At 48.0% G+C, this 27,983-nt stretch overlaps 1 protein-coding gene across 3 annotated transcripts in view; it reads left to right on the forward strand.

Moving 5' to 3' along the window:
- Positions 1–27,983, forward strand: part of LOC120941203 (E3 ubiquitin-protein ligase RNF31-like) — a 66,203-nt gene that overhangs the window by 12,959 nt on the left and 25,261 nt on the right. For 2 of the 3 annotated variants that reach the window (XM_040354506.1, XM_040354505.1), the window contains exons 4-8: positions 2,332–2,402; positions 15,885–16,055; positions 19,081–19,251; positions 27,049–27,231; positions 27,746–27,844. In XM_040354506.1, coding sequence (XP_040210440.1) covers positions 2,332–2,402; positions 15,885–16,055; positions 19,081–19,251; positions 27,049–27,231; positions 27,746–27,844 — 695 coding nt within the window. The remainder of the gene's footprint in view (positions 1–2,331; positions 2,403–15,884; positions 16,056–19,080; positions 19,252–27,048; positions 27,232–27,745; positions 27,845–27,983) is intronic. The other variant, XM_040354507.1, reaches the window with a different exon arrangement.

The following is a 27,983-nucleotide window of genomic DNA, read 5'->3' on the forward strand; positions in this document are numbered from 1 at the left end:
GATTTTTTTTATCCAGAGACAAGCCAGCAACTGAGTGCCCCCCTCCCCGCACCATAGGAATGCATATTACTCTTTTTACGTCTAGCGGGTCCACATATACACGAAACATGCATGTATGACAATACAAAAGTGGACAGAAACAGAAAGATCTGCTGCAAAGAAACATTCCCACAGCATGATGCTGCAACCACCATGCTTCACAGTGGGGGTGGTGTATTTACTATGATGCTCAGTGTTTGGTTTATGCCAAAAAGGTGTTCAGTTTGATGGCCTAAAAGCTCAATTTTGGTCTCATCAGAGCACAAAACCATCTTCCAATTGACTTTAGTGTCTCCTAAGCACCTTGTGGCAAATTGTATGTAATTGTTAGTTACCAGTGGCTTCTTTAACCACTTTGCCATTAAGTTGCGACTGGCGAGGCAGCCAGGCAACAGTTGCTGTATGCATATTGACAAACGAGATCTGTAACTCCAGTGGTCCTATGTCTTTTGATGATCTGTCTTGATCTTGATGGTCTCTTCCATGCATGCTCACTTACATTTGACAACCTGTTCTTTGCAGATTTACAGTGATGCCATACTTTGGCATACTTTTTTATATCTTGATGATTGATTTAACTGTAGTCCAAGGGATATTTAGTAACTTTGAAATGTTCTTGTCATGGGGTTGCTTGGAGTGGCCTTTTATTTTCATGCTGTAGGTCAGGGGGCTCCAAACTTTCTAAACAAAGGGCCGGTTTACTGTCCTTCAGACTTCAGGAGGGCCAGATTGTGGCCAGCGGGAGTGGAAATTTTTCTGGCATCAGTAGGAGTAAACATCACCACATTTGCTATTAGGTTAGAGGAATAGTTCCCTATCGTTGGTATCATAAAGAGGAATAGTGCCCCATTAGTGTCAGTGGGAGAAATGGTGCTCCATTGTTGGTGTTCGATGGCAGAATAGTGCCTTATATCAGTGTGAGGATTAGTACCCCAAGGGCCGGATAAAAGCATGCAAAGTTCCGCATCTGGCCCCAGGGCCACAGTTTGGAGACCCCTGCTGTAGGTTATGCCACAGTACAGACTCACCAGCAATTAAACCTTCTTGAAACCCCTTAACTACACACAAGTAATCTCCTGTTATGTGACTTTGGACTTCAGCCCAGTCTCTGCCGAAAACGGGTTACGGGAGTGCAAAACGAACTGCACGCCTGTGATCCATAGGAGAAGTACAGCCAAACAAACGTTGATTTAATGTTCTAAGGGGATGAATACTGTAACAGAATATGTGTGAATTTTTAAATATTTAACCACTTACCCCCCGGACCATATTGCTGCCCAAAGACCAGAGTACTTTTTGCGATTCGGGACTGCGTCGCTTTAACAGACAATTGCGCGGTCGTGCGACGTGGCTCCCAAACAAAATTGGCGTCCTTTTTTTCCCACAAATAGAGCTTTCTTTTGGTGGTATTTGATCACCTCTGCGGTTTTTATTTTTTGCGCTATAAACAAAAATAGAACGACAATTTTGAAAAAAATGAATATTTTTTACTTTTTGCTGTAATAAATATCCCCCAAAAATATATAAAAAAACATTTTTTTTCCTCAGTTTAGGCCGATACGTATTCTTCTACATATTTTTCGTAAAAAAAAATCGCAATAAGCGTTTATTGATTGGTTTGCGCAAAAGTTATAGCGTTTACAAAATAGGGGGTATTTTTATGGCATTTTTATTAATATTTTTTTTACTAGTAATGGCGGCGATCAGCGATTTTTTTTTTGGTATTGCGACATTATGGCGGACACTTCGGACATTTTTGACACATTTTTGGGACCATTGGCATTTTTATAGCGATCAGTGCTATAAAAATGCATTAGATTACTATAAAAATGCCACTGGCAGTGAAGGGGTTAACACTAGGGGGCGGGGAAGGGGTTAAGTATGCCTGGGTGTGTTCTTACTGTGGGGGGGGGGGGTGGCCTCACTAGGGGAAACACTGATCCTCGGTTCATACAGTGTATGAACCGAAGAAAAGCATTTCCCCTGCTGACAGGAACGAGAGCTGTGTGTTTACACACACAGCTCCCGTTCCCCGCTCTGTACCGAGCGATCGCGTGTGCCCGGCGGCGATCGCGCCCGCCGGGCACACGCACGGGAGTCGGGGGCGAGCGGGGGGCGCGTGCGCGCGCCTCCGGCGGCGCGCGTGCGCCCCTAGTGGCGGCTAAAGGGTAGGACGTCATAATACGTGATCTCGCCTAGGAGAGCCACCTTGTGGACGTATTATGACGGTGCGACGACGGCAAGTAGTTAAACAGGCACATCAGTGAATTAATCCAAGTTTCTTTTTACCAGACTCTGACAATACAGCCACAAACAACATAGTTGTCAAAACAGCCAGACCTAGAGGAAAAAGCTTCATTCAAGTAAGTATTGCTGGTTTTAACTCTATGTAACCAATACATGATGTCTTTTAAATGAGAAATTAGAATAGATTTAGCTTGTATTATTGCATTTTTACACCTTAGGCCCCGTACACACGAGAGGATCCATCCGCTGGAATTGATCCGCGGACCGGCTCCAGCGGATAGATCCCCTGGTGTGTACAATCCAGCGGATCTGTTTCCGCGGATTTTTATTGTGATACATTTGCCTATATGTCTCAGTTTAATGCTCCCTGCTTGCCATTGTGATTGCCATCCGGTTATTGAAGTGCTAATGTCCCCTCACTATTTCTAAAGGTTAATTGATCTATTGTGTTGTGTGAAGGAGATCTGTGTTTATGTGGCTTGTGTTAATTATTCTGATTGCTTCATTGTGGTAATTATTTCTCTATATGCGGGGTCGAGTTGTCTAGTTAATGTATTTAGTACAACTAGTACTCAACTCCACTGATGTCATTATCTAAAGAAAATGTGTTTTCAGACTCGGCTCCGTTGTGTCTGCCTGTAATCTGTATGGAAGCCCCAGTGTGAGGGGGGCGGAGATTTGTCATTGTAACAGTTTTGGAAATGACATATAAGCTGTGTGATATAACATTAAACTCAGTCTTGGTTCCAGAATCCAGTCTTGACTCATGTGTGGGGGATCCTGTGATGGTCTTGTATGGAGAGGAGGGAATGTTTGACGGGGATATCATACCGATACCGTCACAATTGGTTGGTAGCAGTGGGATTTTCCCTTATACTCTCCTTTACACCCGGGATTCCAAGCAGACACTGGAAGAACTACTGGAAGTTCGTGGAAGGATTGCTAGCAACAAAACCGAACGGGTCATCATAGCAGAATCAATGGAGATAGACCAGGAGAACGGGATTGCAGCAACGCCAGCAGTACAAGAGATGGAGACACCAGTGATTCAGGAGGAGGAATCGCCAGCCAACAAGCTAATGAGAGAGAAGCTAGCATGGTTCGGCCCGAACCCAACGCCGGATGTGGTGCTGAAAGTGATGGACCTGTTAGTAAACGCAGAACTACAGTTAAAACTGGCAGCAGTCCAACAAGCAGCCGCACCTTCTCCGAACAGTGAGTACAGCACAGCAGACACAAGGAAGATTCCGTTTAGCGCTTTTAAAGCTTTTGATGAAAAGGACTGTGAGATTGATAACTACCTGGCGGATTTTGAGCGACAATGTAACCTGCACCGAATAGCTAGAAGAGAGTGGGTTGCAATATTGTCAGGCAAACTGTCAGGCAAAGCTTCTGATGCTTTCCGGACCGTGCCAGATCAGGATATCCATAGCTACGCCCGGGTTAAAGAAGTGCTCCTGGCTCGTTATGCAGTAACCCCAGAGTCCCACCGACAGAAGTTCAGGGACTCACGCAAAACCACGAAAGACTCTTACGCGGAATGGGCATGCCAGTTGTCCCTGTCGGCCTCTAACTGGGTTAACAGCAGCCAGGCCACCACCGCAGAGGACATTTTGCAACTAATGCTCCTGGAGCAATTTTACAATCACATCCAGACGGACGTCAAAGATTGGGTGAGAGATCGCAGGCCCATGACTCTACCAGAGGCCGCGAAGTTGGCGGATGAATATGCGGATACTCGCAAGACAAACCAGGTCACACCACAGGTACAACCTCCACGACCAACGGCGCCCTCACACCCACCAGCCGCTAGATACCAACCGCCTAACAGACCGATGACATCTAGCCCTCGCTACCCACGCCAGGAGGACAACGAACAACGCTGCTTCCGGTGCAAACAGTTGGGTCACTTCAAGCAGAATTGCCCCATGAATGACAACACCAGGTCAAATTGGTCTCAACCTGGGTACCGCCCACCAGCAGCAGCCCATTGTGTAGACTCGGCTTGGGATCCCCAGGAGCTGGGTCAGGAAGAACCATTGGGCACCCCTTACGAAGCCCTCATGGTACAATCTGTTATTACGGACAACAGGGAACACCATTGTCAGCTGGTCATGGGCGACATCCATGAGCCAGAGGGGCCTTGGAGGGAGCTGGGCAGAAAGAGGCACCGCCAGCTACCCTCCAAGAAGAAGAGGTCCTGGAAGTCATATAACCAGCGGACCTGGGAGGAGAAGAAGCGACTGGAGGAGATGGAATCGCAGCGGGCGCCCCAGATGCGGGCCGAGATGTTCGCCAAGGGCCCACCGGTGGCCCCTTACACCACCACCCAGTTCCTGATGATGAAGGACCACGTGGAGAGCCTGCAGGACATGAGCAAGCAGGATCTGATCCGTGAGTACATAGAGCTGGAGGAGTGCATAAGCCGCATGGAGGAGGAGAACAATCACCTGAGGTCACAGCGGGCTGACCCCCCCAGGCTCCATGAACTGGAGATGGAGCTGGAGAAGCTCAAAGAGGAGAACCGGCGGCTGCGGAGGGAGCAGGGGGTGGCTGACCTTATGGGGCTCTGAGTCCCCTCCCCCCCCCCCGGACTCTGAGCACCAGTGCTACAGTATTTCAACAAGTATAACTTTTTCTTTTTATGAATCTCCTGTGACTGTCACTTCAGAGCCATAACCTGCCCCTCCCATAGCGGGACACCTAGATGGCGGCGCACAGACCCATTCGCCGTCTTCACACTGACTTCTGGTGACTTTGCAGATCGCACAAAGACTTGGGGACTGACCGGCGTGTGATCTGACGACCCGGTGGCATACCTGAGTCTGAAGCAGTTGCCAAGGGAGGTCAGTCATGCCAAACGGAGTTAACCTCGGACTAAAAGCTCTGAACCCGTCAACCCTACTGGACCAGGGAAGGTCCAACCAGGTTTTCCGGAGCAGGGAGAAAAAGGGGGGCCATTGTGATACATTTGCCTATATGTGTAAAGGCTGGCCGAAGGCTAGCCTGTATTTGTGGGAGGAGTCTGCTGAGTACTTAAGACTCCTCCCACGCCGGGTCCTGTGTTGGCGCCATTTCAGGTTTGAGGGGCAGAGCAGCGGCAGCAGAAGCCTCGTGGCCTTCATTGGAGTGAAGACAGCGGTGGTTTTGGCCGCAGCAAGGTGTTCCCCTCCTGGGCACGATGGGGGACCTCCTGCCCACCCCCGGGTTTCACCAGCATCGTGGGGGCTGCCCGCCCGCTTCTCCCGGCGCTCATGCCGGGGGGCTGCGGGAAGCCCGTCTGGTTATCCTCCACCACTCTCTCCAGTGTATCAGGGAACCTCCCACCCGCTTCCCACGGTGCTGCAGCTGGAGGTCTGTCCATCATCCACCCTTTCCAGACAGAGCGGGACCCCCTGCCCGCCCCCCTTCTTCCCTGGGTTCTCCTGCATCGTGGGGGCCGCCGCCGCCCGCCTGCTTCTCCCGGCGCTCATGCGGGGGGAGCGGGAGGGCCATCCGTCCGTCCACCCTCTCTCTCCAGTGCATCAGGGAGCCGCTTCCCACGGTGCCGCCGCTGGAGAGGGAGGAGGTCGTCTGGCCATCCAGCGTATCGGTTCACGCCAGGGGAGGGGACCTCCGTCGCTGTGTCTCTCCCTCCGGCGTGTGTGTTGCGCCCTCCGCTTCCTCCTGTGGCTGCATCGGGGGGAGGGGGGGGACCTACGCCCGTTGTTTTCCCCCAGCATACAGGGAGCCGCCCGCCGCTTCCTCCGGTGTTCACGCCGGGGGGAGGGGGGGGACCTCTGCCCGCTCGCTGCATTACTCCCTCCAGCATGAAGGGAGCCGCTTCCTCCGGTGTTCACGCCGGGGGGAGGGGGGGGACCTCTGCCGCTCACTGCATTACTCCCTCCAGCATGAAGGGAGCCGCTTCCTCCGGTGTTTACGCCGGGGGGAGGGGGTGGGGACCTCTGCCCGCTCACTGTATTACTCCCTCCAGCATACAGGGAGCCGCTTCCTCCGGTGTTCACACCGGGGGGAGGGGGGGACCTCTGCCCGCTCACTGTATTACTCCCTCCAGCATGAAGGGAGCCGCCCGTTGCTAGGCGATGGTTAAACATAAGTTGAAGTTGCCAGACATAAACGTGTCCAATCTCAAGAATATGTTACCACAACATTTTATTCCCAACATGTGTCTGCTGCGGCCACGTTTTCCATGCAATCTTCGCATGCGATCACGTTTCCCATGCGTGTATGTTTCCCATGCGATCACGTTTCCCATGCGTGTATGTTTCCCATGCAGTCACGTTTCTCATGCGAGTCGTGTCCTTGTGTGTTTCACGTTTCTCATGTGACTACAGTTCGCATGGTAGTTCACATGTGCGCCGTTTCCTTCCACGGGTGCTCAGTTTAGTACTTTACAGGGTCGGTCACGTCTTCAGACCCGTACAGGCTGAGGTTTTGTGGTTAAGTGATTGGTAGACATAGCGTTCTGTCCCTGCGTTTCTGTCATAGCGTTCTGTCCCTGCGGTTCTGTCATAGCGTTCTGTCCCTGCGGTTCTGTCATAGCGTTCTGTCCCTGCGTGTTTATGCATTCATGTCGCGTTTCTCAGGCTTAGTCATGTTTCCAAGTATTTACGTTTCTCAGGCGACGACGTTCTCAGGCGACGACGTTCTCATGCGACGACGTTCTCATACGATGACGTTTCTCATGGTATGACGTTTCTCATGGTGTTCCCATGCGGTGACGTTCCCAGGCGACCACGTTCCCATGCGATCTTCTCAGGCGATCACGTTTCTCATGCGATCTTATGCGATCACGTTTCCCATGCGATCACGTTTCTCATGCGATCACGTTTCTCATGCGATCTTATGCGATCACGTTTCCCATGCGATCACGTTTCTCATGCCACCACATTTCGCATGGTAGTTCTCATGCGATTACGTGTCTCGTGAGTCATGTCCTCATGTGTTTACGTTTCTCATGCGATTACGTTCTCATGCGATTACGTTCACATGGTGGTTCTCGTGCAATTACGTTCGCATACGATCACGTTCTTATGCGATCGTGGTTTCACGAGTCGTGTCCTTGTGTTTACGTTGCTCATGCGATTACGGTTCGCATGGTGGTTCTCATGCGACTACATTTCGCATGGTAGTTTTCATGCGATCACGTTTCTCATGAGGCATGTCCTCATGTGTTTACGTTTCTCATGCGATTACATTTCTCATGAGATTACGTTTCACATGGTAGTTCTCATCCGATCAAGTTTCATGCTATCACGTTTTCTTACGAGTCATGTCCTTGTGGGTTCACGTTTCTCATGCGATTACGGGTTGCATGATAGTTCTCATGCGGCTACATTTCGCATGGTAGTTCTCATGCGATCACGTTTCTCATGAGTCATTGTCATGTGTTTACGCTTCTCAGGCGGTTACGTTCACATGGTAGTTCTCACGCGATTACGTTCTTATGCGATTACAGTTCACATGGTAGTTCACATGCGATTATGTTTCCCAGGGTAGTTTCTCATGCGATTATGTTTCTCATGTGTTACGTTCTCATGCGACCACGTTTCTCAAGCATTTTGTTGTCTCATGCATTACGTTTTTCATGCTCATGTCCTCATGCGATTACGTTTTCATGCGATTGCGTTCTCATGCGACCACGTTTCTCATGTATTATGTTGTTCCATACATTACGTTTTTCGTGCTCGTGTCCTCATGCGATTGCGTGTCATGCGACAATGTTTCTCATGCGAGTTAGGTCCTCTTGGGTTGCGTTTCTCGTACGAGTCATGTTCTCATCAGCGTATTCAGCGTTCGGGCGCAGCGTTTCTCCCTTAGCGTTCTGCCCCAGGGTTCTGTCTTCGTATTTCCGCCTCAGCATTACAGGCTCAGGAGTTTTGCCGCGATGTGTCAGGCTCAGCATTTTTCTCTCATACCATTTCTGCCCACGTTATCTGGCATACCATTTCTGGGCCACGATTTCTGTCATAGCGTTTCTGGCCCACGATTTCTGTTATAGCGTTTCTGGCCCACGATTTCTGGTATAGCGTTTCTGGCCCACGATTTCTGTTATAGCGTTTCTGGCCCACGTTTTCTGTTATAGCGTTTCTGGCCCACGATTTCTGTTATAGCGTTTCTGGCCCACGATTTCTGTTATAGCGTTTCTGGCCCACGATTTCTGTTATAGCGTTTCTGGCCCACGATTTCTGTTATAGCGTTTCTGGCCCACGATTTCTGTTATAGCGTTTCTGGCCCACGATTTCTGTCATAGCGTTTCTGGCCCACGATTTCTGTCATAGCGTTTCTGGCACACGATTTCTTTCATAGCGTTTCTGGCCCACGATTTCTTTCATAGCGTTTCTGGCCCACGATTTCTGTCATAGCATTTCTGCGCCACGATTTCTGTCATAGTGTTTCTGCCCCATGAGGTCTGTCAGTGTTGGTCTGTCATAGCGTTGTCTTCTTGTGGTTACCATGTCTCATTGTACTTGTCCACGTTGCACCTGGGTTGGTTAGCTAGTGCTCACATCTCAGCATCTGTCACGTCTACAGATACGTACGGGCAGAGGTTTCGTTTCTTAAACACATTAGGGGGGGGGGGGGGCCTGTTAGCATGTTCATTCACGTACAGTGGTCTCAACGTGTTGGTTATATTCTCATACTTAGCTTTTCTGGCTCTGCGTTTCTGTCATTCCTGGCAGTCTCTGCGTTTCTGGCAGTCTCTGCGTTTCGGTCATTCCTGGCAGTCTCTGCGTTTCTGTCATTCCTGGCAGTCTCTGCGTTTCTGTCATTTCTGCCCCAGTCTCTACGTTTCTGTCATTTCTGCCCCAGTCTCTGCGTTTCTGCCCCAGTCTCTGCGTTTCTGTCATCTCTGCCCCAGTCTCTGTGTTTCTGTCATTTCTGCCCCAGTGTGACAGTCATAGCGTTGTCTGTCATGGTGGGGTTGTTTCGTTGGTCGTCATGTCATTGTACTCTGTCATGTTGCATCCTGGGTTAGTTAGTACTCGCATCTCAGGATCTGTCACGTCTACAGATCCATACGGGCTGAGGTTTCGTTTTTAATGATTGTTGGCCACAATCTTCTCGCCTGTATACCATACGTCATACGTGCACGTTCATTCTTACACCTATACGACTACCCACCACGCTCCGTGGGTACACTAGCCCTGAGTGTTCAGTTAATTGCCTGTGTCTGCGCTGCAGGTTACTCGGGCTCATTTACCACTCACACAAGGGTGGGGGTGGGGGGGCTGTCTTCAGGTTCATTCACGCGCAGTGGTCTTGACGTATCTGCTCATGTTCTCGTACTTAGGTAGGTGCAGACGGGGTGGTTGTTGTTGCATGTCTGTTGTCTTGTTTACTGATTGATGTTCCTAAGTCTGGGAGTCTGGCTTGGTTCCCATGTGCCATGATGCTATTGCCTAGTGCATTGGCCTTGTATGCATTCTCCAGGTAGCTGACACTTACTCTCCTGCCAGTTGTTCTTTTTGGCTATTACCCTCTCACTTCCCCATATCAGCACGGGTAGGCCAGGGGTTGGGGGATTTTCACAGAGCCATTTCACCGGTGCCCGGTTGAACGATTTCAATCCGCTTGGCCTTGCTCCATTTTCCCCCATGCATCCTCTTGTCACAAGCAGTTAATTCTTGTGGTGGGGTTGTCTCGGGCATCAGGCTTGATCCATCTTCTTGGGTCATTGAGTTCTGAGCGGTTTCGCAGGTTCTATAGGGGGTTCCTTCTGTCACAAAGTCATGGGTCGGTGGGTTCACCTGTCATAGTGGATACGTATACGGTTGCCTTCCAGGTACACGCTAAGCCACTGGACCATTTGTTCTCTACCCTTCTATACCTAAACATGTGTCTTTTTGCCCTCTTCTCAGGCATACCGACCAGCTAGGCCAAGGCACACCTCAGGCCTTGGGTGTTAGGGTCATCACAGTTCATACTCAAAGACTCTGACTACAAGTGTAAAGGCTGGCCGAAGGCTAGCCTGTATTTGTGGGAGGAGTCTGCTGAGTACTTAAGACTCCTCCCACGCCGGGTCCTGTGTTGGCGCCATTTCAGGTTCCCCACCCACCCGTTCCCCCAGCTTCATATACACTTTTTCCTCTTTCTACTTTTTCTTATTCTCACATTCAGGGTATGCCCTCTTCTCAGGCATACCGACCAGCTAGGCCAAGGCACACCTCAGGCCTTGGGTGTTAGGGTCATCACAGTTCATACTCAAAGACTCTGACTACAAGTCTCAGTTTAATGCTCCCTGCTTGCCATTGTGATTACCATCCGGTTATTGAAGTGCTAATGTCCCCTCACTATTTCTAAAGGTTAATTGATCTATTGTGTTGTGTGAAGGAGATCTGTGTTTATGTGGCTTGTGTTAATTATTCTGATTGCTTCATTGTGGTAATTATTTCTCTATATGCGGGGTCGAGTTGTCTAGTTAATGTATTTAGTACAACTAGTACTCAACTCCACTGATGTCATTATCTAAAGAAAATGTGTTTTTAGACTCGGCTCCGTCGTGTCTGCCTGTAATCTGTATGGAAGCCCCAGTGTGAGGGGGGCGGAGATTTGTCATTGTAACAGTTTTGGAAATGACATATAAGCTGTGTGATATAACATTAAACTCAGTCTTGGTTCCAGAATCCAGTCTTGACTCATGTGTGGGGGATCCTGTGATGGTCTTGTATGGAGAGGAGGGAATGCTTGACGGGGATATCATACCGATACCGTCACATTTATCCCCTGGGATGGATTTAAAGCGGATAAAAATTTGAAGACATGCTTTAAAATCTATCCGCTTGAATCCATCCCAACGGATTGATCCGCTGGTCTGTACAGACTCACCGGATCAATCCGTCCGAATGGATCCCCCGCATGCGTCGTAATGATTCGACGCATGTGTGGAATTCCTTATATGACAGCGTCACGCACGTCGCCACGTCATCATCGCGGCGACGGCGCGACACGTCATCGCGATGGGATTTCGGCGCGGATTTCAATCCTATGGTGAGTACACTCCATCGGATCCAAATCCGCGGAAATCCTCGAGAGGATTTATCCGCGGAAACGGTCCGTTGGACCGTATCTGCGGATAAATCCTCTTGTGTGTACTAGGCCTGACTGTGTGGCTCTGCTAATTGTTCTGTCCACTCAAAAATATTTTCAGTTTTTGGTAGATGCTGGAGAGTTAATTTACCCAACAATGTCTTTAGATTTCGGTAGTTCTATTGATGAGACCCCTTTGTTTGGGTTCATGGGTTTGCACATTTGAGTCTGTGGCCATTAAGATGGGTTGCCACTATACCTTTTGTGTTTGGTATTTTATAGAATGGCGAATGCAACAGGAGGACCTAAAAAACACAAAAATGTGCAGGAACATCCTAATCTCCTTTGTTGGGAATTATGCAGGCAGTGGGGGAAATTTTACTCTTGAGGTATAAAAAGCCAATGCAGAGTGAGCCCACCAGATCTAATGCATAACTACATGTAGCCCTGCTCCTGTAGGAGCGGCTTAGATATTTGATCCGGGACTGATTAATCCACAACCAGTTACACCGTATTTCCACACACCCTGGTGCGCACAACTCTTCCGCTCGTTGCCTCCAATGACCAGTCTAGGGGAAGAGTTTTTTCAATGTTTTATTTGGAGAACTTGTATAGGAGAAGGGAATTAGTAGGATACTCCAAATTAACTATGCTCAAGCGGGAACACCTCTGTCTGTAGAATTGTGGAGCAGATTATCTTCTGAACCATACAGCATTTGTATGGAAGAACAAGTTCCTTTGTTGTAGAATGGATTCTGGGCTCTGTTTCTTCAAGACACTAGCCAGTGTCCCCTTTAGCTCACACACCCAGTATGCTGACTTTTAGGACTAAGGGGGGGATTTTGGCAACCCACACAGCTTCTCTTCAGGGGTCTGTACTGACAAAATGTCCAGGGACAGCTGGTAGCCTCCTTCCAACTTCCAAGGGACACTACACCAGTGGCTGCTGGTGCTCCAAATTATTTATTTTTTTGGGGGGGGGTGCAAATAAACTGAAGAATTCTGGGAAAAAAATCATCGAATGCAGCCTCACTGTGCCCATCGAATGCTGCCACTGCGCCATTGAATGCTGCCACTGCGCCATTGAATGCTGCCACTGCGCCCATCGAATTCTACCACTGTGCCATCAAATATTAATTTGCTGTTCTGACACAGCTAGGTGAACTACGAGCGCTCGCAAGTCGCCGTTTTTGACACATATTAGAGCCTATGGCTCTAATCATGTGCTTCAAAAACACCCCCCTGCTGTAATTCAGGTGCCTGGCACCCGAAAAGGGGCCGGGCGCCTAGATAGGGGGCAGGCATATACTCCTTCTGCTCTTTTCTTCTACCGCTGTCCATCTAGATTCTCCGCGACAGCAGACAGGATGGAGAGCGGGGGAAGGAAAGAGCAGGAGAACGAGTGCTGAGGAAGCTTATGTCACAGCTGTGTGTGGCTGCCCTCCTTCTGGATCTCGTATGATGATTGTCTCAGTGCCCACTCCTGAGGATTATGTCTGTATTCAGTCGCGCTGCATAACTAGGCAGGGAGAGAAGGTGAGCACTGCGGTGGGGGGGGGGAGCATGGGGGACTAGAGGAGCATGAGGGACTAAAGCAACATGAGGGGTGGGGAATAGAGGAGCATGGGGGACTAGAGCAGCATGGGGGGGAATAGAGGAGCATGGGGGATGAGAGTAGCATGGGGGGAATAGAGAAGCATGGGGGACCAGAGCAGCATGGGGGGGAATAGAGGAGCATGGGGGACCAGAACAGCATGGGGGGGGATAGAGGAGCATGGAGGACCAGAGCAGCATGGGGGGGGGAATAGAGGAGCATGGGGGACCAGAGCAGCATGGGGGGAATAGAGGAGCATGGAGGACTAGAGCAGCATGAGAGGAACCAGAAGAGCATGAGGAAGACCAGTGGAGCACATGGGGGACCAGAGCAGCATGTAGGGGACTAGTGGAGCATGCAGGGGACAAGTGGAGCATATGGGCGACCAGAAAAGCATGTGGGGGACCAGCGGAGCACATGGGGGACCAGAGCAGCATGCGGGGGACCTGAAGAGCATGCGGCGACCAGAGAAGCATGGGGGGACCAGAGAAGCATGCGGGGGGAACAGAGGAACATGCGGGGGGCCAGAAGAGAACGGGGGAGACCAGAGGAGAATGCGGGGGACCAGAGGAGAATGCAGGGGACCAGAGCAGCATGGTGGGAAATAGAGAAGCATGGGGTGGACCAGAGGAGGACAGGGGGGACCAGAGAAGCATGTGGGGGACCAGAGAAGCAGGGGAGGTACCAGAGCTGCACGGGGGGGACCAGAGAAGCACAAGGGTACAGATGAGCAGGGGGGACCAGATGAGCATGGGGGGAACAGAAAAGCAGGAGATCAATGCAGAAGCATGTGGGGGAACATAGAAGCATGTGGGGGAACAGAGGAGCATGGGGAGGACTAGTGGAGCACAGGGGGGGAAACAAAGGAACATGGGGGACAGACAGCTGACTCAACAGCTATGGCCTGGGAGTTTCTCATTTCTGCCTAATCTTGTCCCATTATGGGGGGGGGGCACAAACTGATTCTTTGCCCCGGGTGAAATAATGTCTAGCTTCCCCACTGGTACTGCCTATAAGAGTACCATTACCAGCCATTCTACTCTAATTAAGTAGAACCCCTAATGGCTAGTGAAGGGGGTTTGCATGGCCATCGGGTTTGGCCGGCCGGGGGGGGGGGTGGATTTGTTCCAGCCGGCATGGGAGAGACCTGTCAAAGTGGGCCGCTCTGGATGAAGTCCAGGGTCAAATTTTTGTACCAGTCCGGCTATAAAATCTTATTGTAACTACTTATATTGCCTGCATTGTTTATAAAAAAAATTACAGAAGGGTGCAGAATTTCCAGTGTTTTATGGAAACTGCAGGTGTCTTGTGCAGCTTCAGGGGGCCTGTGCAGCTCCCCTGTACACTTGGATAGGAGGGGCAGCATGAAGATGAGCCGACCCCCCCCCCCCGTTTTCCTGCTGCAACTGTTGAAAGCCTGGTTCTCCCTCCTCTCCCTCCCACAGTGGCTGCAAGAGGAAAATTAAGGTGATCGCTTCCTCTATATGCCACCCCTCCTATTCAGCTTCCAATTCTTTCTGCTGTCCCTAGGCGCCTGTGGGCTCCCCTGCCCCCCCCCGTCCCACGCATATCTGCCAGCTTTCCCCCTGTTATGTACCACGTACCTGGTAGCCAGAGCCTGGTCGCAGGAGAAGGCCTCTTACAGCTCCGGCTTGCAAGCCGCTGGAGTGGGCACAGCGGGCTCTGGAGCGCGGCGGGGTAGGAGTGCCAGAGTAGCGTGTAGTGGATGCGGGTTGCTGCTTCCTTCTGGAGCGGTGGGACTGGAGACCACTGGAGCAGAGGAAGTGGGTCAGCGACCCTAACTGAAGGTGCAGGTACAACGGCAACAAGCTGGTGAGGTAAGCTGATTAGTGGACAGCAGGTAATAGCAGAGTCAGACAAGCCGGGTCACAACGGATAATCAGGTACGGAAGGCTGGAGCGTAGTCGTGGTACAGGCAGGAGGGTCTGGCAGCGGTGGATCAATCAGAGGAGCAGGGTCAACGGAAGCTGAGGTCAGAGGTTGGAGAGGTACGGATGGTCAACAAGCCGGGTCAGAAGGTTTAAACAGGCAATCAGGCTCAGATACAGATTATCACTCAAAAGCTGCAGATCAGACAGCAATGTGCTGGGAAAACTAGTGAGCTTTTAAAGGAGATTTGGCGCCAAGCCGAATTAACGTGCACGCGCATTGGACACGCGACGGCGTGCAGTTACAGGTGAGCTCTGCTGTCTCAACCGAATGGTAGCCTGCTGGGATTGAGAGGTATGTCCCTGACACCCCCTCTCCTCTCCAGCCGGCTGCTGAGGGGAATGTGTGAGAATGGAGAGCAGTGAAGGGTCCAGTAAATGTGTCATTTACCAGCCCCTTCCTCTTCTAAATAAGTAAACTGTGTTTATGAGAAGCTCTTTACAGAGCTATTCCTGCCCATTCATTTTGTGCAGCAGATTAAGGGCTGTGTCTTCAGTCTTCTTTTCTCTGCCTCAAAGGTGAAATATCAGAGGTTTGTTTAGACCCCTGATATTTTACCAAAGCCCCCAATGGGGCTCCTAAAACAATTGTAAAAAATATTTTAAAAAATTATTGGAAATAAAAAAAAATGTAAAAAAAAACAATAAAATAAACAACTATTGACACCATTGGCTGAACCACTAGGGTCACAAAGGTTACACCTGTGACCAGGCCCTGACATTCCACCACCGTAAGAGGGCCCCAAGATGGCAGGAAGGAGGCCAGCTGCAGAACATGTGAAGGGCCCCTGGCCCAGAGGAAAGGGCCCAGGCTGAGGTTTATGGTTATTTGTAGCAGGGCCCTGAAGGTTCTAGTTAGATATAAGGATCTTGGACTGAAGACTCATGGTTGTATATATTTATTTCTTATGCCTTTTAATATTTTGATAATCATATTTTAGAAACATAATCATCACTGTAATTTGATAACCTTAATGATTCAAGGTTTATTTTTCTAATCCTTAATATGAATTTGTGTTTTACAGTCCTTGGAATCAAAGCAAATGATCTATGAGCAACTTTGTGAGGTGAACGATGGCAGCTGGAGCCATGAAGACATACAAGAGGCTGTTTCCTCCTGTTCAGACTACATATGTGCTTTTCATTACCTTACACAAGAACGCCCTGTGGGCAATGATCAAACTCAATCCTCACAGGTAACTACATCATATGGCCACTGGTTTGTAGACACATGACCATCACACCTATATGAGTTTTTTAGACATCCCATTCCAAACCAAATTGTCCGACAACAAATATGTATCCGATCGTGTGTACACAAATCCATCAGTACCTTTTTTTAAATCTGTTGACCTTCCAGTAATGCCAAACGTCCAGTATCTTTTAAAGAAATATGTCTATATCAATTCAAGCAAAAATAATGATTATTCCCACTTGGTGCACATGAATGTGTAAAAACACAAAAATGGATATAATAATCCAGTGGAATCAACAGTGGAATCTTGCATGAAATAAATTGGTATTGTGTAAACCAAATAAGTCCAGAAGAAACACAAATCAATAAAATAAAGTCTGTGAAGAGATGGTGAAATAAAATTGAGGCTTGAAACACCCGTGTGAAAACAGTCTCTAATCCCTTCCTCCATATGCTGTGTTTCCTTCACAATAAAAGTTGTTTGATAAGATCCACCACCGAAAGAAATGCCTGCTTACCAGATCTCAATGACCCCCCATTACAGAGGATCAAAGACAGCCTTGAATTAAAGCAGCTCAGTCTACTTTAGCCAAATCCAAATTATGATGGTTCAGGTCAGCACACTCACAGATTTGATGGATTCCAATAGCAGATATCATGCTGGACACTCGCCACATGCAAGCGAACAGTCTCTGGAACCGGAAGCGGAATGAGTTGGTCACAGACTCAATGGATTCCAACAGCAGATATCATGCTGGACACTCGGCACATGCAAGTTCCGGTTCCGATATCTGCTATTGGAATCCATCGAGTCTGTGAGTGTGCTGACCGGAACCATCGTCATTTGGCTAAAGCAGACTGAGCTGCTTTAATTCAAGGCTGTCTTTGGTCCTCTGTAATGGGGGGTCATTGAGATCTGGTAAGCAGGTATTTCTTTCGGTGGTGGATCTTATCAAACAACTTTTATTGTGAAGGAATCACAGCATATGGAGGAAGGGATTAGAGACTGTTTTCACACAGGTGTTTCTAGCTGTGTACCATCATCGGAGCTTTCAAAAAGCTGCGCATCCTCATGCAGCATGTACCCAACACTGTGGTCAAACAGTTCGGGGGACTCCTCAGGAGGACATGGGGCTAGGGAAGGAGTGACTGATGCCATTGAGCAGAGGGAAGAGGACTCCTTGGCAGCTGCTTTGCCAGACAAAGTACCCTGAGCCTGGTTGAGAGAGGATGAGGACGGCTTGGTCATCCACTCTACCAAGTCTTCAGCATGTTGCGGACACAACACGGCCAGCTGCCGAAAACAAGGACGAGCGTGTCCCACGGCCACGTGCTGATGATGATGCACCGTGTTCACGACCAGCACTGTTGCCTCTAGACGCAGAGCCTGCTTGCCCTCTTTTATCGGCTCGTGACTCTCTGCCTCTCCTTGCTGTCCTTCCAGACATACTAATGGCCTGCAGAGGACAAAGGCAGTACACACACCACGTAGCTTTAGGTGCAAACTGCAGAGGACAAAGGCAGTACACACACCACGTAGCTTTATGGTGCACACTGCAGAGGAAACAGGCAGTACACATTACGTAGCTTTAGGTGCAAACTGCAGAGGACACGGGCAGTACACACCAAGTAGCTTTAGGTGCAAACTGCAGAGGACAAAGGCAGTACACACACCACGTAGTTTTATGGTGCACACTGCAGAGGACACAGGCAGTACACACAACGTAGCTTTAGATGCAAACTGCAGAGGACACGAGCAGTACACACACCACGTAGCTTTATGGTGCACACTGCAGAGGACACAGGCAGTACACACTACATAGCTCACTAAAATTAGAAGAAAGGAGGTTTAACCTTAAACTGCATAGAGGGTTCTTTACTGTAAGTGTGGCAAGGATGTGGAATTTCCTTCAAAAGGCAGTGGTCTTAGCCGGTGGGGGGCATCGATAGTTTCAAAAAACGTCCGAGCGGACATTTCCCAGCGGATTAAAATCCAGCCGACGGATTCCCAGCGGACTGATCCGGTCGTCTGTACAGACTCACCGGATCAGTCCGTCCGCTCCCATCCCTCGCATGCGTCGTAATGATTCGACGCATGCGTGGGAGTATTTACCTTCCCGGGTCGCGCACGTCGCCGCGTCATCGTCGCGGCGACGGCACGGCCACGTCACCGCGGATGTATTCCGCGGGGATTTCGATCTGATGGTGTTTACAGCCATCAGATCCAAATCCGCCAGAGGATTTAGGACCGTTTCCAGTGGATATCCTCTCGTCTGTACGAGGCCTAAGATACGACTGGCATAAGTCTCTTACGCCGTCGTATCTTAGGGTGCATTCTGACGCTGGCCGCTAGGTGGCATTCCCGTAGTTGTCAGCGTAGAGTATGCAAATTGCAAACTTACGCCGATTCACAAACGTACGTGCGCCCGGCGGTCGTTTTTTACGTTATTAGGAGGCGGAGCCAATGGTAAGTATGGACGTCGTTCCCGCGTCGCGATTTTCAAATTTTACGTCGTTTGCGTAAGTCTTTCGTGAATGGCGCTGGATGCCATTTACGTTCACGTCTAAGCCAATGACGTCCTTGCGACGTCATTTACCGCAATGCACGTCGGGAAAATTTAGGGACGGCACATGCGCAGTACGTTCGGCGCGGAAACGCGCCTAATTTAAATGATCCACGCCCCATACGGGATCATTTGAATTACGCGCGCTTACGCCGGCCCCTTTTACGCAACGCCGCCGCAAATTACGGAGCAAGTGCTTCGTGAATACATCGTTGCTCCTGTAATTTAAGGCGGCGTAGCGTAAAGACGAGACGCTGCGCCGCCGTATCAGTGCGCGCCCCTACCTGAATCTGGGCCACAGTGTTAGTAACCTCACATTGTCCATGGAAGTTGCCATGGGTTATGGCAGGAAAAAGAAAAAATATGCAGTGGAAAATCTAATCATTGCTAGTATTTGATCATGTATGCCTTATCACATGCTTTCTTCTCTTTTCTTTGATTTAACTGGAGGTTTTATTTCAGTCACAGGAAATAAAGCGAGAAATCTATGAGCAATTATGTAAAATGAACAAGGGCTCCTGGAGCCAGGAAGATATAGAAGAGGCTGTTTCATCATGTCCAGATTACAACTCTGCTCTCCAGTACCTCACACACGAATGCCCACTGTGCTGTGACCAATACCCATTTTCCAAGGTATCTAGCTTCCTATCAATCAGTTTAATATATGGTAATTTATTAATGGAGAAATTATAACCTAGGTTTGTATTTTCTAATTATGACCCAGCAAAACAAAGGCCCATCTGGGTTAAAATGTTGTTCTCTTACACTGTTTCTACCATTAGATTTGTTCAGGGGTAGGCATATTACCTGTGCAGCATTTGCAACACAAGAAATGGTGGAACTCATCACAATGGGGCTACGAAGGGGCCTTCTAGCAGGATAGAGAAAACTGTATCTATTGCTGATTATCATTTTGGTCCATAAGTTGGATCAGAACCCAATAAAGATAAAGGTTCTGGATTGTTCCAAGAGATCAGAACCATTGTTTGGTGTGACCACCCTTTGTCTTCAAAACAGCATAAGTTCTTCAATCCTAGGTACACTTGCACACAGCTTTTGAAGGAACTCAGCAGGAAGGTTGTTTCAAACATCTTGGAGGACTAACCAATAGATCTTCTGTGGATGTAGGCTGCCTCAAATCCTTCTGCCACTTCATGTAACCCCAAACAGACTCAATGATGTTAAGATCGGGACTTTGTGGGAGCCAAACCATCACTTCCAAGACTCCTTATTCATAGGACACATTCATGGAAACGCGACAATGTTTAGAACAACCTACCTGCTGAGTTCCTTCAAAAACTGTGTACCTAGAAGAATTTCAAAATTTAAGGTTGTAAAGGCAATATCAAATTGATTGGATTTGGATTCTGTTCATTTACTTTCTATTTTGTTCATTGATAAAAATAAACCATTGACACTATTTCTGAAAGCATTCCTAATTTACAGCATTTTTCACACCTGCCTAAGACCTTTGGACAGTACATGTCCTATGAACAGTACTGTGCAAAAGTTTTAGGCAGCTGTGTAAAAAATGCTGTAAAGTAAAAATGCTTTAAAAAAAAGTATATATTTTTTTTTATCAATTTACAAAATGCAAAGTTAATGAACAGAAGAAAAATCTAAATCTGATCAATATTTGGTGTGACTACCCTTGGCTTTAAACCAGCATAAATGATTACACTTACACACTTTGTACACTTGCACAGTCAGGGATTTTGTAGGATTAGAGTTGAACTAATTATGCCAAGGTGCTAATGATCTTCAATTGTATATGTAAGTTCTGTTATTAATTGAAACAGTAACAGCTGTGTAGGAAGCTTAAAACTTGGTGAGGAACAGCCAAACTCTGCAACTAAGATGAGGTCGTAGAAGAAAGTTTAATGTGCCAGGACTGAGCACAGTAACAAGACACAAGGTAGTTGTATTGCATCAGCAATATCTCTCCCAGGCAAAGATTTCAAAGCAGACTGGCGTCTCAAAATGTACTGTTCAAGCTCTTTTGAAGAAGCACAAAGAAACAGTGAACGTTGAGGTCCCTAAATGCAGTGGTCGGCCAGGAAAACTTAACAAAGCAGATAAAAGACACATCATGCTTACTTCCTTTTGATATCAAAAGATGTCTAGTAGTCTTATCAGCACAGAACTGGCAGAGACCAGTGAGAAATAGGTACACCCATCTACTGTCAGGAGAAGTTTGACCAGAAGTGGTCTTCATGGAAGAATTTTTTCGTATTCCGATAGTTTCGTATTTTCGTTACCGTTTTATTTTCGTACATGCGGGATGGTTCGTTATTCTGTTTAATTCATGTTCGTTACTTGTTAGACAATAATTTTCGTGAATTTTCGTCAATGATTTGCATTCTGTGTTTTGAATTCCTTTTTCTGTTCGTGTTTTTAGTCGTGTGTTCATGTGACATCTGTGACAATTTGTTGTGGATGTCGTGTGGACATGCGGCTGAGGGTGCGAACAGAGAAAGGATTTTCGTCATTTTGTACTTTTGTAAATATATCGTGGGATTCGTGGGCACTTTCAACACGCGGCTCATCCATATTAACTATAGTTAAGCCCCATACACTTGGTCAGACTTTTTTAACAACAAACATAAAAACGATAGTTTTCCGTTAGTTCTCAGAAAATTTGTTCGTTTTTAAACTCCATCAGAAAACCATTTTTGGGTTCAAAAGTCTGGCCAACTGATCTCCCTTCAGATGAAAATCCACAGAAAAGTTTATTTGGCTTTACTGTACTACTCAGCACAAAAGAGAAGCTGCTTCACTAACTACACTCACTGCCCATTCAAAAAAACGAAAATTACATCTATAACAAAAGATTTGCATTCTGTATTTTGGGTCCTTTTTCTTTTGGTGTTTTCGGTCGTGTGTTCATGTGGCATCTGTGGCAAAAGATTTGCATTCTGTTGAATCCAAAATACGAACAGAGAAGAGGAATTCAAAATGCAGAATGCGGGTCTTTTGTTATAGATGTCATGTGAACATACGACTGAGGATACGAACAGAAAAAGGATTCAAACAAGATACAGAGTGCAGGTCTTTTGTTGTGGATGTCGTGTGAGCATGCGACTGAGGGTGCGAACAGAGAAGGGATTCAAACAAAATACAGAATGCAAATCTTTTGTTATAGATGTAATTTTCGTTCTTTTGCCGTTTTCGTTTTGTCGTATTTTCGTCGGATCGTTCGTTCGTATTTGCGGTTGTTTGTTATGCGGCTCATTCGTAATCCCGTTGTTTTCGTATTTTGGTGCTTTAATTTTTTCGGATGTACACATTGGGCCAGATCCTCAGCCAGCGGTGCAAATTTAGTTTGTCCTAACTTATGTCATTTAAGTTACGTTGCCCTAAGTTGGTGTCGTAAGTGCCGTATCCACAGCGCATTTGCGTCTAAATTTGCGCCAGCGTAACTTAAATTCAGAGGCGTAAGGCGGGGTTTTTGCAAGTGGGAAGGAAGTGGGCGTGCTTCATTGTAATGAGCCGTGACCCCATGCAAATGAGGCGCCGGCCGTACTGCGCATGCGCGCACGAATCGGGACCTCACTGGGCATGTGCAGAACTGGTCTCGGCGCAATCAGTGAGATAGGTAAAAGGCCAAGTGTACTTAGTTTGAGGATCGCCCTGTGTGTAAAAAGCACCACACACACACACTTCCCTTGCAAAAGTATATCCCATTGTTTCCCTTCCATGAGCAATTTGCTTTTGCTCTGTTTGTTTGTGTGTTGGTAAGTTGTGTTTGTGAGAAAAGTGTTTGAGGAGTTGGAGAGTCTAGTTGTTGTTTGTTTTTGCGAAGTGTCTTTATTTAATTTGTTTGTTAGTGTTTTTGCTGATTGTTTTTTGGTGTTTGTTTTTTGTTTGTTTGTTGGTGCGTGTTTGTTTTTGAATTACTATTAGCTGTGTCCTTGTGTGTTTAGATTTTGGTTAGTTTTTTGTGGTGTATATTTTTGTCTGGTTTTTGGGTGTGTATTGTAGATTGTTTGTCGGGTGTGTTTGTTGTTGCTGGGTGGTGTATGTGATGCCCCCCAAACGCAGGAAGCTTAATTTCACCCTGGGAGAGAAGCAAATTCTTGCTCGGGGCATTGTGAAATATGGGCGATTTCTGCATGGCCCTGAGAGCCAGAACACCACCCTGGCCAGGAGGAGGCAGCTTATTAAAAAAATCACGGACCAGATCAATGCGGCGGGGGGGGGGGACAAGGACCCCCGCTGGCATACAGAAAAAAATAAATGATCTGAGGAGCGTCGTCTGGAATAAGATGGCAAGGATCGACGCCCATACCAGGGGCACTGGAGGAGGGGGACCCTGCCCAGTCAGACTGACGGAGGAGGAATGGGCAGTGGCCCAGTGTTTCCACCCACAGCAGGTGGTGAGCCTGCCTGGCTATACGTCAGATGTTCCTAGGAGGACAGGTACGTTTTTTTGTTTATTCTCTGTTGATTATCATGTGTGGGTGGGGGAAGGGAAGATGTGCCAAGTGTGTGGTTCCTCAAACATGTGATTGTTTTGTGTCCTCCACAGATGGCCAGGAGGTTGCAGGCCAGGAGGTTACACGCCAGGAGGTTGCACGCCAGGAGGTTGCAGGCCAGGAGGTTGCAGGCCAGGAGGTTGCAGGCCCATCGGGCCAGGCTGCAGCACCACCCCCAAGACAGGCTGATGATGAGTCCCAAGAAGGGCAGGATTCCCCAGGGGAGGGGATTGGCCAAACCTCCACTCATGAGGAGGTTGAGGGGGAGGAGGTTGAGGGGGAGGAGGATGAGTGGGAGGAGGATGATGAGGGGGAGGAGGACGGAAATATGCAGATTGGCCGGGAAGTCCTCCTGGCCACTGATATGATGACCTTTGAGTCTTCCCCTGAGGCTACCCCTGAGGCTGGCACCAGTCAGGCCACCATCAGGGGTAGCCCCTCCCACTTCTCCCCCAACAGGCCTCCAGTCACCAGGGTCACTCTCTCCCCTCCTCCAGGCCCGCAAGACTCAGCGGCAGCCAGGGGGCCAACCCAGGAGACCGTGGCTGTGGGCGAGCGTCTGTCGGCCAGTGTGGTGAAGGACAATGCCCGGCAGACCCGCACTCTTGGGAAAATACTTGAAAAAATTACGCAGATGGAGCACAGCCAGGGTGAAATGATGGAGGCACTCGGTGATGTGGCCACCAACTCAACGGCGGTCATTACATGTTTGAACGACATACAGACCGCCACAACACGCGTGGCCCATGAGCTGAGTGCCCTGACCCAGGCTGTGCAGGACAATACTAGGTCTGGCCAGGCCAATGCGGCTGCCCTCACTGCCTGTCTCACTCGCATTGCAGGGGCCATGGAGGGCAGGCCAGCAGGGGCGGCTCCTCCTTCCCCAGCTCACCCCCCCCCAGGAGGCTCCTCCTTCCCCAGCTCACCCCCCCAGGAGGCTCCTCCTTCCCCAGCTCACCCCCCCCAGGAGGCTCCTCCTTCCCCAGCTCACCCCCCCCCAATGGACATCCTCCGCGACGGCGTGGCCGTGGCCGTGCCCGTGGCTGTGGCCGTGCCCCTGCCCGTGCCCCTGCCCGTGCCCCTGCCCAGCCAAGGCGTAGCAATCGCCGCCGCTAATTAATTTGCTGGGATACTTTTGTTTTTTTGTTTATGCATTTTTTTTTATTATTATTTAATTAGGTCTTCTGTACTTATGATTTGATTTATGTGTGTGAATGATGTGTGAATGTGGGGGGGGTGGCATTCCTGAGAAATTAAGGGTGTCACCCTCAGTTTTGGTGGAGTAGGGATCCCCAGGACCAGGGAGAAGTGCAATCCCAGGTTCCTGAATGGTGTATGAATGCACAGTGACATAATTGGAGCCGTGGCGTGGCGTTACTGCTCCCAAGTCCCAAAGGGGGGGGGGGACTTGGATCTAATCCAATTCGATGTGCATGTGATGTGTCTGTGCTAGGAACCACAGTGGTGTGCATTCATGCATTATCATTGTGACTTTATTGATGTGCATTTACAGGGAAAAGATACATTCTTATTGTGACATTAATCATGTACGTTTACTGGGAAAAAATGCCTTCTGCAAGGCGTCTCCTGGCTGCTGTGCCCTCAGCAGACCGGGTAGAGTTGGTTGGGGGGGTATTGCCTGGGTCGGGGGTCAGGTCATCACATAAGTCAATATGCAGTCCCCTTCTGAGGGCAAAGTTGTGGAAGTATACAACAAGCCCCAATTATTTGGCACACAAAGTCTGGGGAATACAGCAGTGTACCCCCAGACTTATCCAGGCATCTGAAGCGGGACTTCATAAGCCCAAATGTACGTTCAACCACTCCCCGGGTACGTATGTGCGCCTGGTTGTAGCGTTGTTCTCCTGGGGTTTGGGGGTTCCTGAATGGGGTCATCATGTGAGGTCCCAAGGCATATCCTGAGTCACCTGTAAGGGAAAAGACAGGAGGATATTAGTCATGCATGTGCCCCTTGTGATGTCAGCATCATGGGGGGGACATACCTGACACACATGTCACTCACCAATCAGCCAGCTGTCTCCATACATGTTCTGGTCCAAATCTCTGGAGATCTGTGTTTGCCTGAAAATATAGCTGTCATGGCAGGATCCCGGAATTTAGCACAGACGTGCCAGATGAGGCCATGGGCATCTACGATCACCTGCACATTTATGGAATGCCAGCCTTTACGATTCCGGAACATGTGCTCAGTATCATGGGGTGGTTGTAGTGCCACATGGGTACAATCAATGGCCCCGATGGTGCGTGGAAATCTGGCAATGTGATAGAAGTCTGTCATGGTCTTTAAACGCTGGTCCTCCTGGGTGGGTTTTTGAAATTGATTTCCCATGCGCCGCAGGATTGCAGGGACCACTTGGTGCACACACCTGCTGATGGAGGATTGTGCCATCCCAGCCACGCCTCCACTTGTGCGTTGGAAAGAGCCAGTGGCAAGAAAATGCAAAGTTGCCAGTACTTTGGTGAGTGGCTGCAGTGCATGGGAGCGTTGTGTTGGGCTGGTAAGATCATCCTGAAGTATTGTTGTTAATTCCAGGATGGCCTCACGGGTAAATCTGTAGTTGCGGAATACTTCAGAAGCAGGCATGCCAAACAAATCTTGGCGTGGGCGGTATACCCTCTCCTGTGCCCTCCTCCTCCTCCTCTGTGCCCTCCTCCTTCTTTGTGCCTCTATAGACACTAATGCAGCTAGGATCATTGATGGTCCTGGCATTTTGGCAGACAGATTTTAGTCCTGAAAGTGTGTGTGTGCTGAGCTCTTCCTCAATGGTGTTGCTTCAGCAGACATTCAGACGGCATGTGTAAAATTAGGGCTGCTTTTATAAAGTGTAAATTGCCACCGGGAAACTAACAGGTGCGCACAGGGCGTAATCTACGGCGCACACACTTAATTCTGTGGATCGCCCTATCTCCCTCATTTGCATCTTTGCCTAACAAATAAAGCGGCGTGCCTAGCGTAATTTGCGCCCGAGAATGCGCCGGTGTAATTATTTTAGGTAGGACGGAAAAGCCGGAATTTCAGGCGCTTCTCGTTTTGAGGATCGGGCGCAAAGATACACGCCGTGTAAATTTAGAAAAATCGAGTTAAGTCGGCGTATCTCTTTTGTGGATCTGGCCCATTATTCTGCGGGTACGAAAATGAACATTTTCGTACGAAAATAACATTCGTACGAACGGGAATGCACATATCTATTAATAATTATCTTCAGTGTAAAAAAGAACAAAGAGTTCTGGAAGTGATGGTTTGCCCCCCCCCCCCCCAGAACCTTTATCTCAAGATGATCAACTCTCATTGGGATTGCATGTAGAGACAGAAGGATTGTTGGCAGCTTTACATCCACAGAAGATCTGTGGTTAGTTCTTCAAGATGTTTGGAACAACCTACCTGCCGAGTTCCTTCTAAAACTGTGTGCAAGTGTACCTAGAAGAATTGATGCTGCTTTGAAGGCAAAGGGTGGTCACACCAAATATTGATTTGATTTGGATTTCTCGTCTGTTCATTTACTTTCCATTTTGTTAATTTGATAAAAATAAACTATTAACATTTTTATTTATGAAAACATTCCTAATATACAGCAGTTTTTCACACCTGCCTAAAACTTTTGGACAGTACTGTGTATGTGTGTGTATATATACTGTGTGTGTTTTTATATATATATATATATATATATATATATATATATATATATATATATATATACATACATACATACATACATACAGTAGATATGCAGTGGTAGTGCTGAATATGCCAGTGAGAATACAGTGGCAGGAAACCTACACAATAAAGATAGAGATGTGGCAAATGTACTAAACTCCATATATATACTTAATCGCATATTGCTAATCGCACCTCATTTAAAGTCCCAACCCTCCATTTTTTGATGTACTAAACTCCCATTCATTTGGTTAATTTATCACAATTATTTTCTTCCAGTTTGTGAAGATGACGCATTGCAATTGTTCTTTATGTGAGCAGTGTTTCGTTCGCCATTTTTCCTCTGTCATCAAAGAGAAAAGTATTATACATGTGGTGTGCCCCATTTGCAAGAAACCAGAACTGGAGAAAAACGGGAACTCTGAGGAATCTATGGAGTTCTTCAACTTGCTGGATACCCAGGTTACAAAAATACAAATGTTAACAAACTGTACATTTATCATAAGATACCCATGAGATAGGGTCTAAGGCTGGAGGGGGAGAGGCAGCAGCCCCATTGTACTATATTTTCTGGGGGTTAAAGTCGGGGACATTTAAGTTGTCTATGTTGAAGGGCTCTGTGTCCATAGGCAGCTCCTGAGGTGCCTCCTGATGACCTCATAGATAACCTCATTTCTCCTAGCTACAGCAGTACCATACCATCTTCTTAGCCTTGACTTGACTGAAGCTCATGGACTACTTTATAATGATAGAGAGTGGATCTTGTTTAAACTGTACTATTGCTGTATATTGTGTCATGTTAGGTATATGTATATTTATGCAGGCTTTCTAAAGTTACTGGTAGGTCCACTTTAAGAAGACATACATAGCAAAAAGGGGTATGTGGTGGCAATAAGAGTACTGGTCTATCTGAGACTCGTTATCCAGAATATTGGAAATGTATATTATGCACATTACTTTTTATTTTGTTTTACAGATCCATCACTATCTTGACCAAGGAACCCATGATTTATTTCAAAGAAAGCTGAGAGACAGAGCACTGATGGAGATGCCTGAATTCAGCTGGTGCAGTCACGTAAGCTTCAGAAACTGTATTTGTGAATTTGCTAGAATTGGCATTAGCAAATGGATAAAAAATAAGATATTGTATAGTAATTTGACAAATTTGAGGTCTCCATATAACCTCTTAAAATAAGTGAACATTAATGATTCTG

The sequence above is a fragment of the Rana temporaria genome, chromosome 5, assembly GCF_905171775.1.
Source record: "Rana temporaria chromosome 5, aRanTem1.1, whole genome shotgun sequence".
NCBI lineage: Eukaryota > Metazoa > Chordata > Amphibia > Anura > Ranidae > Rana > Rana temporaria.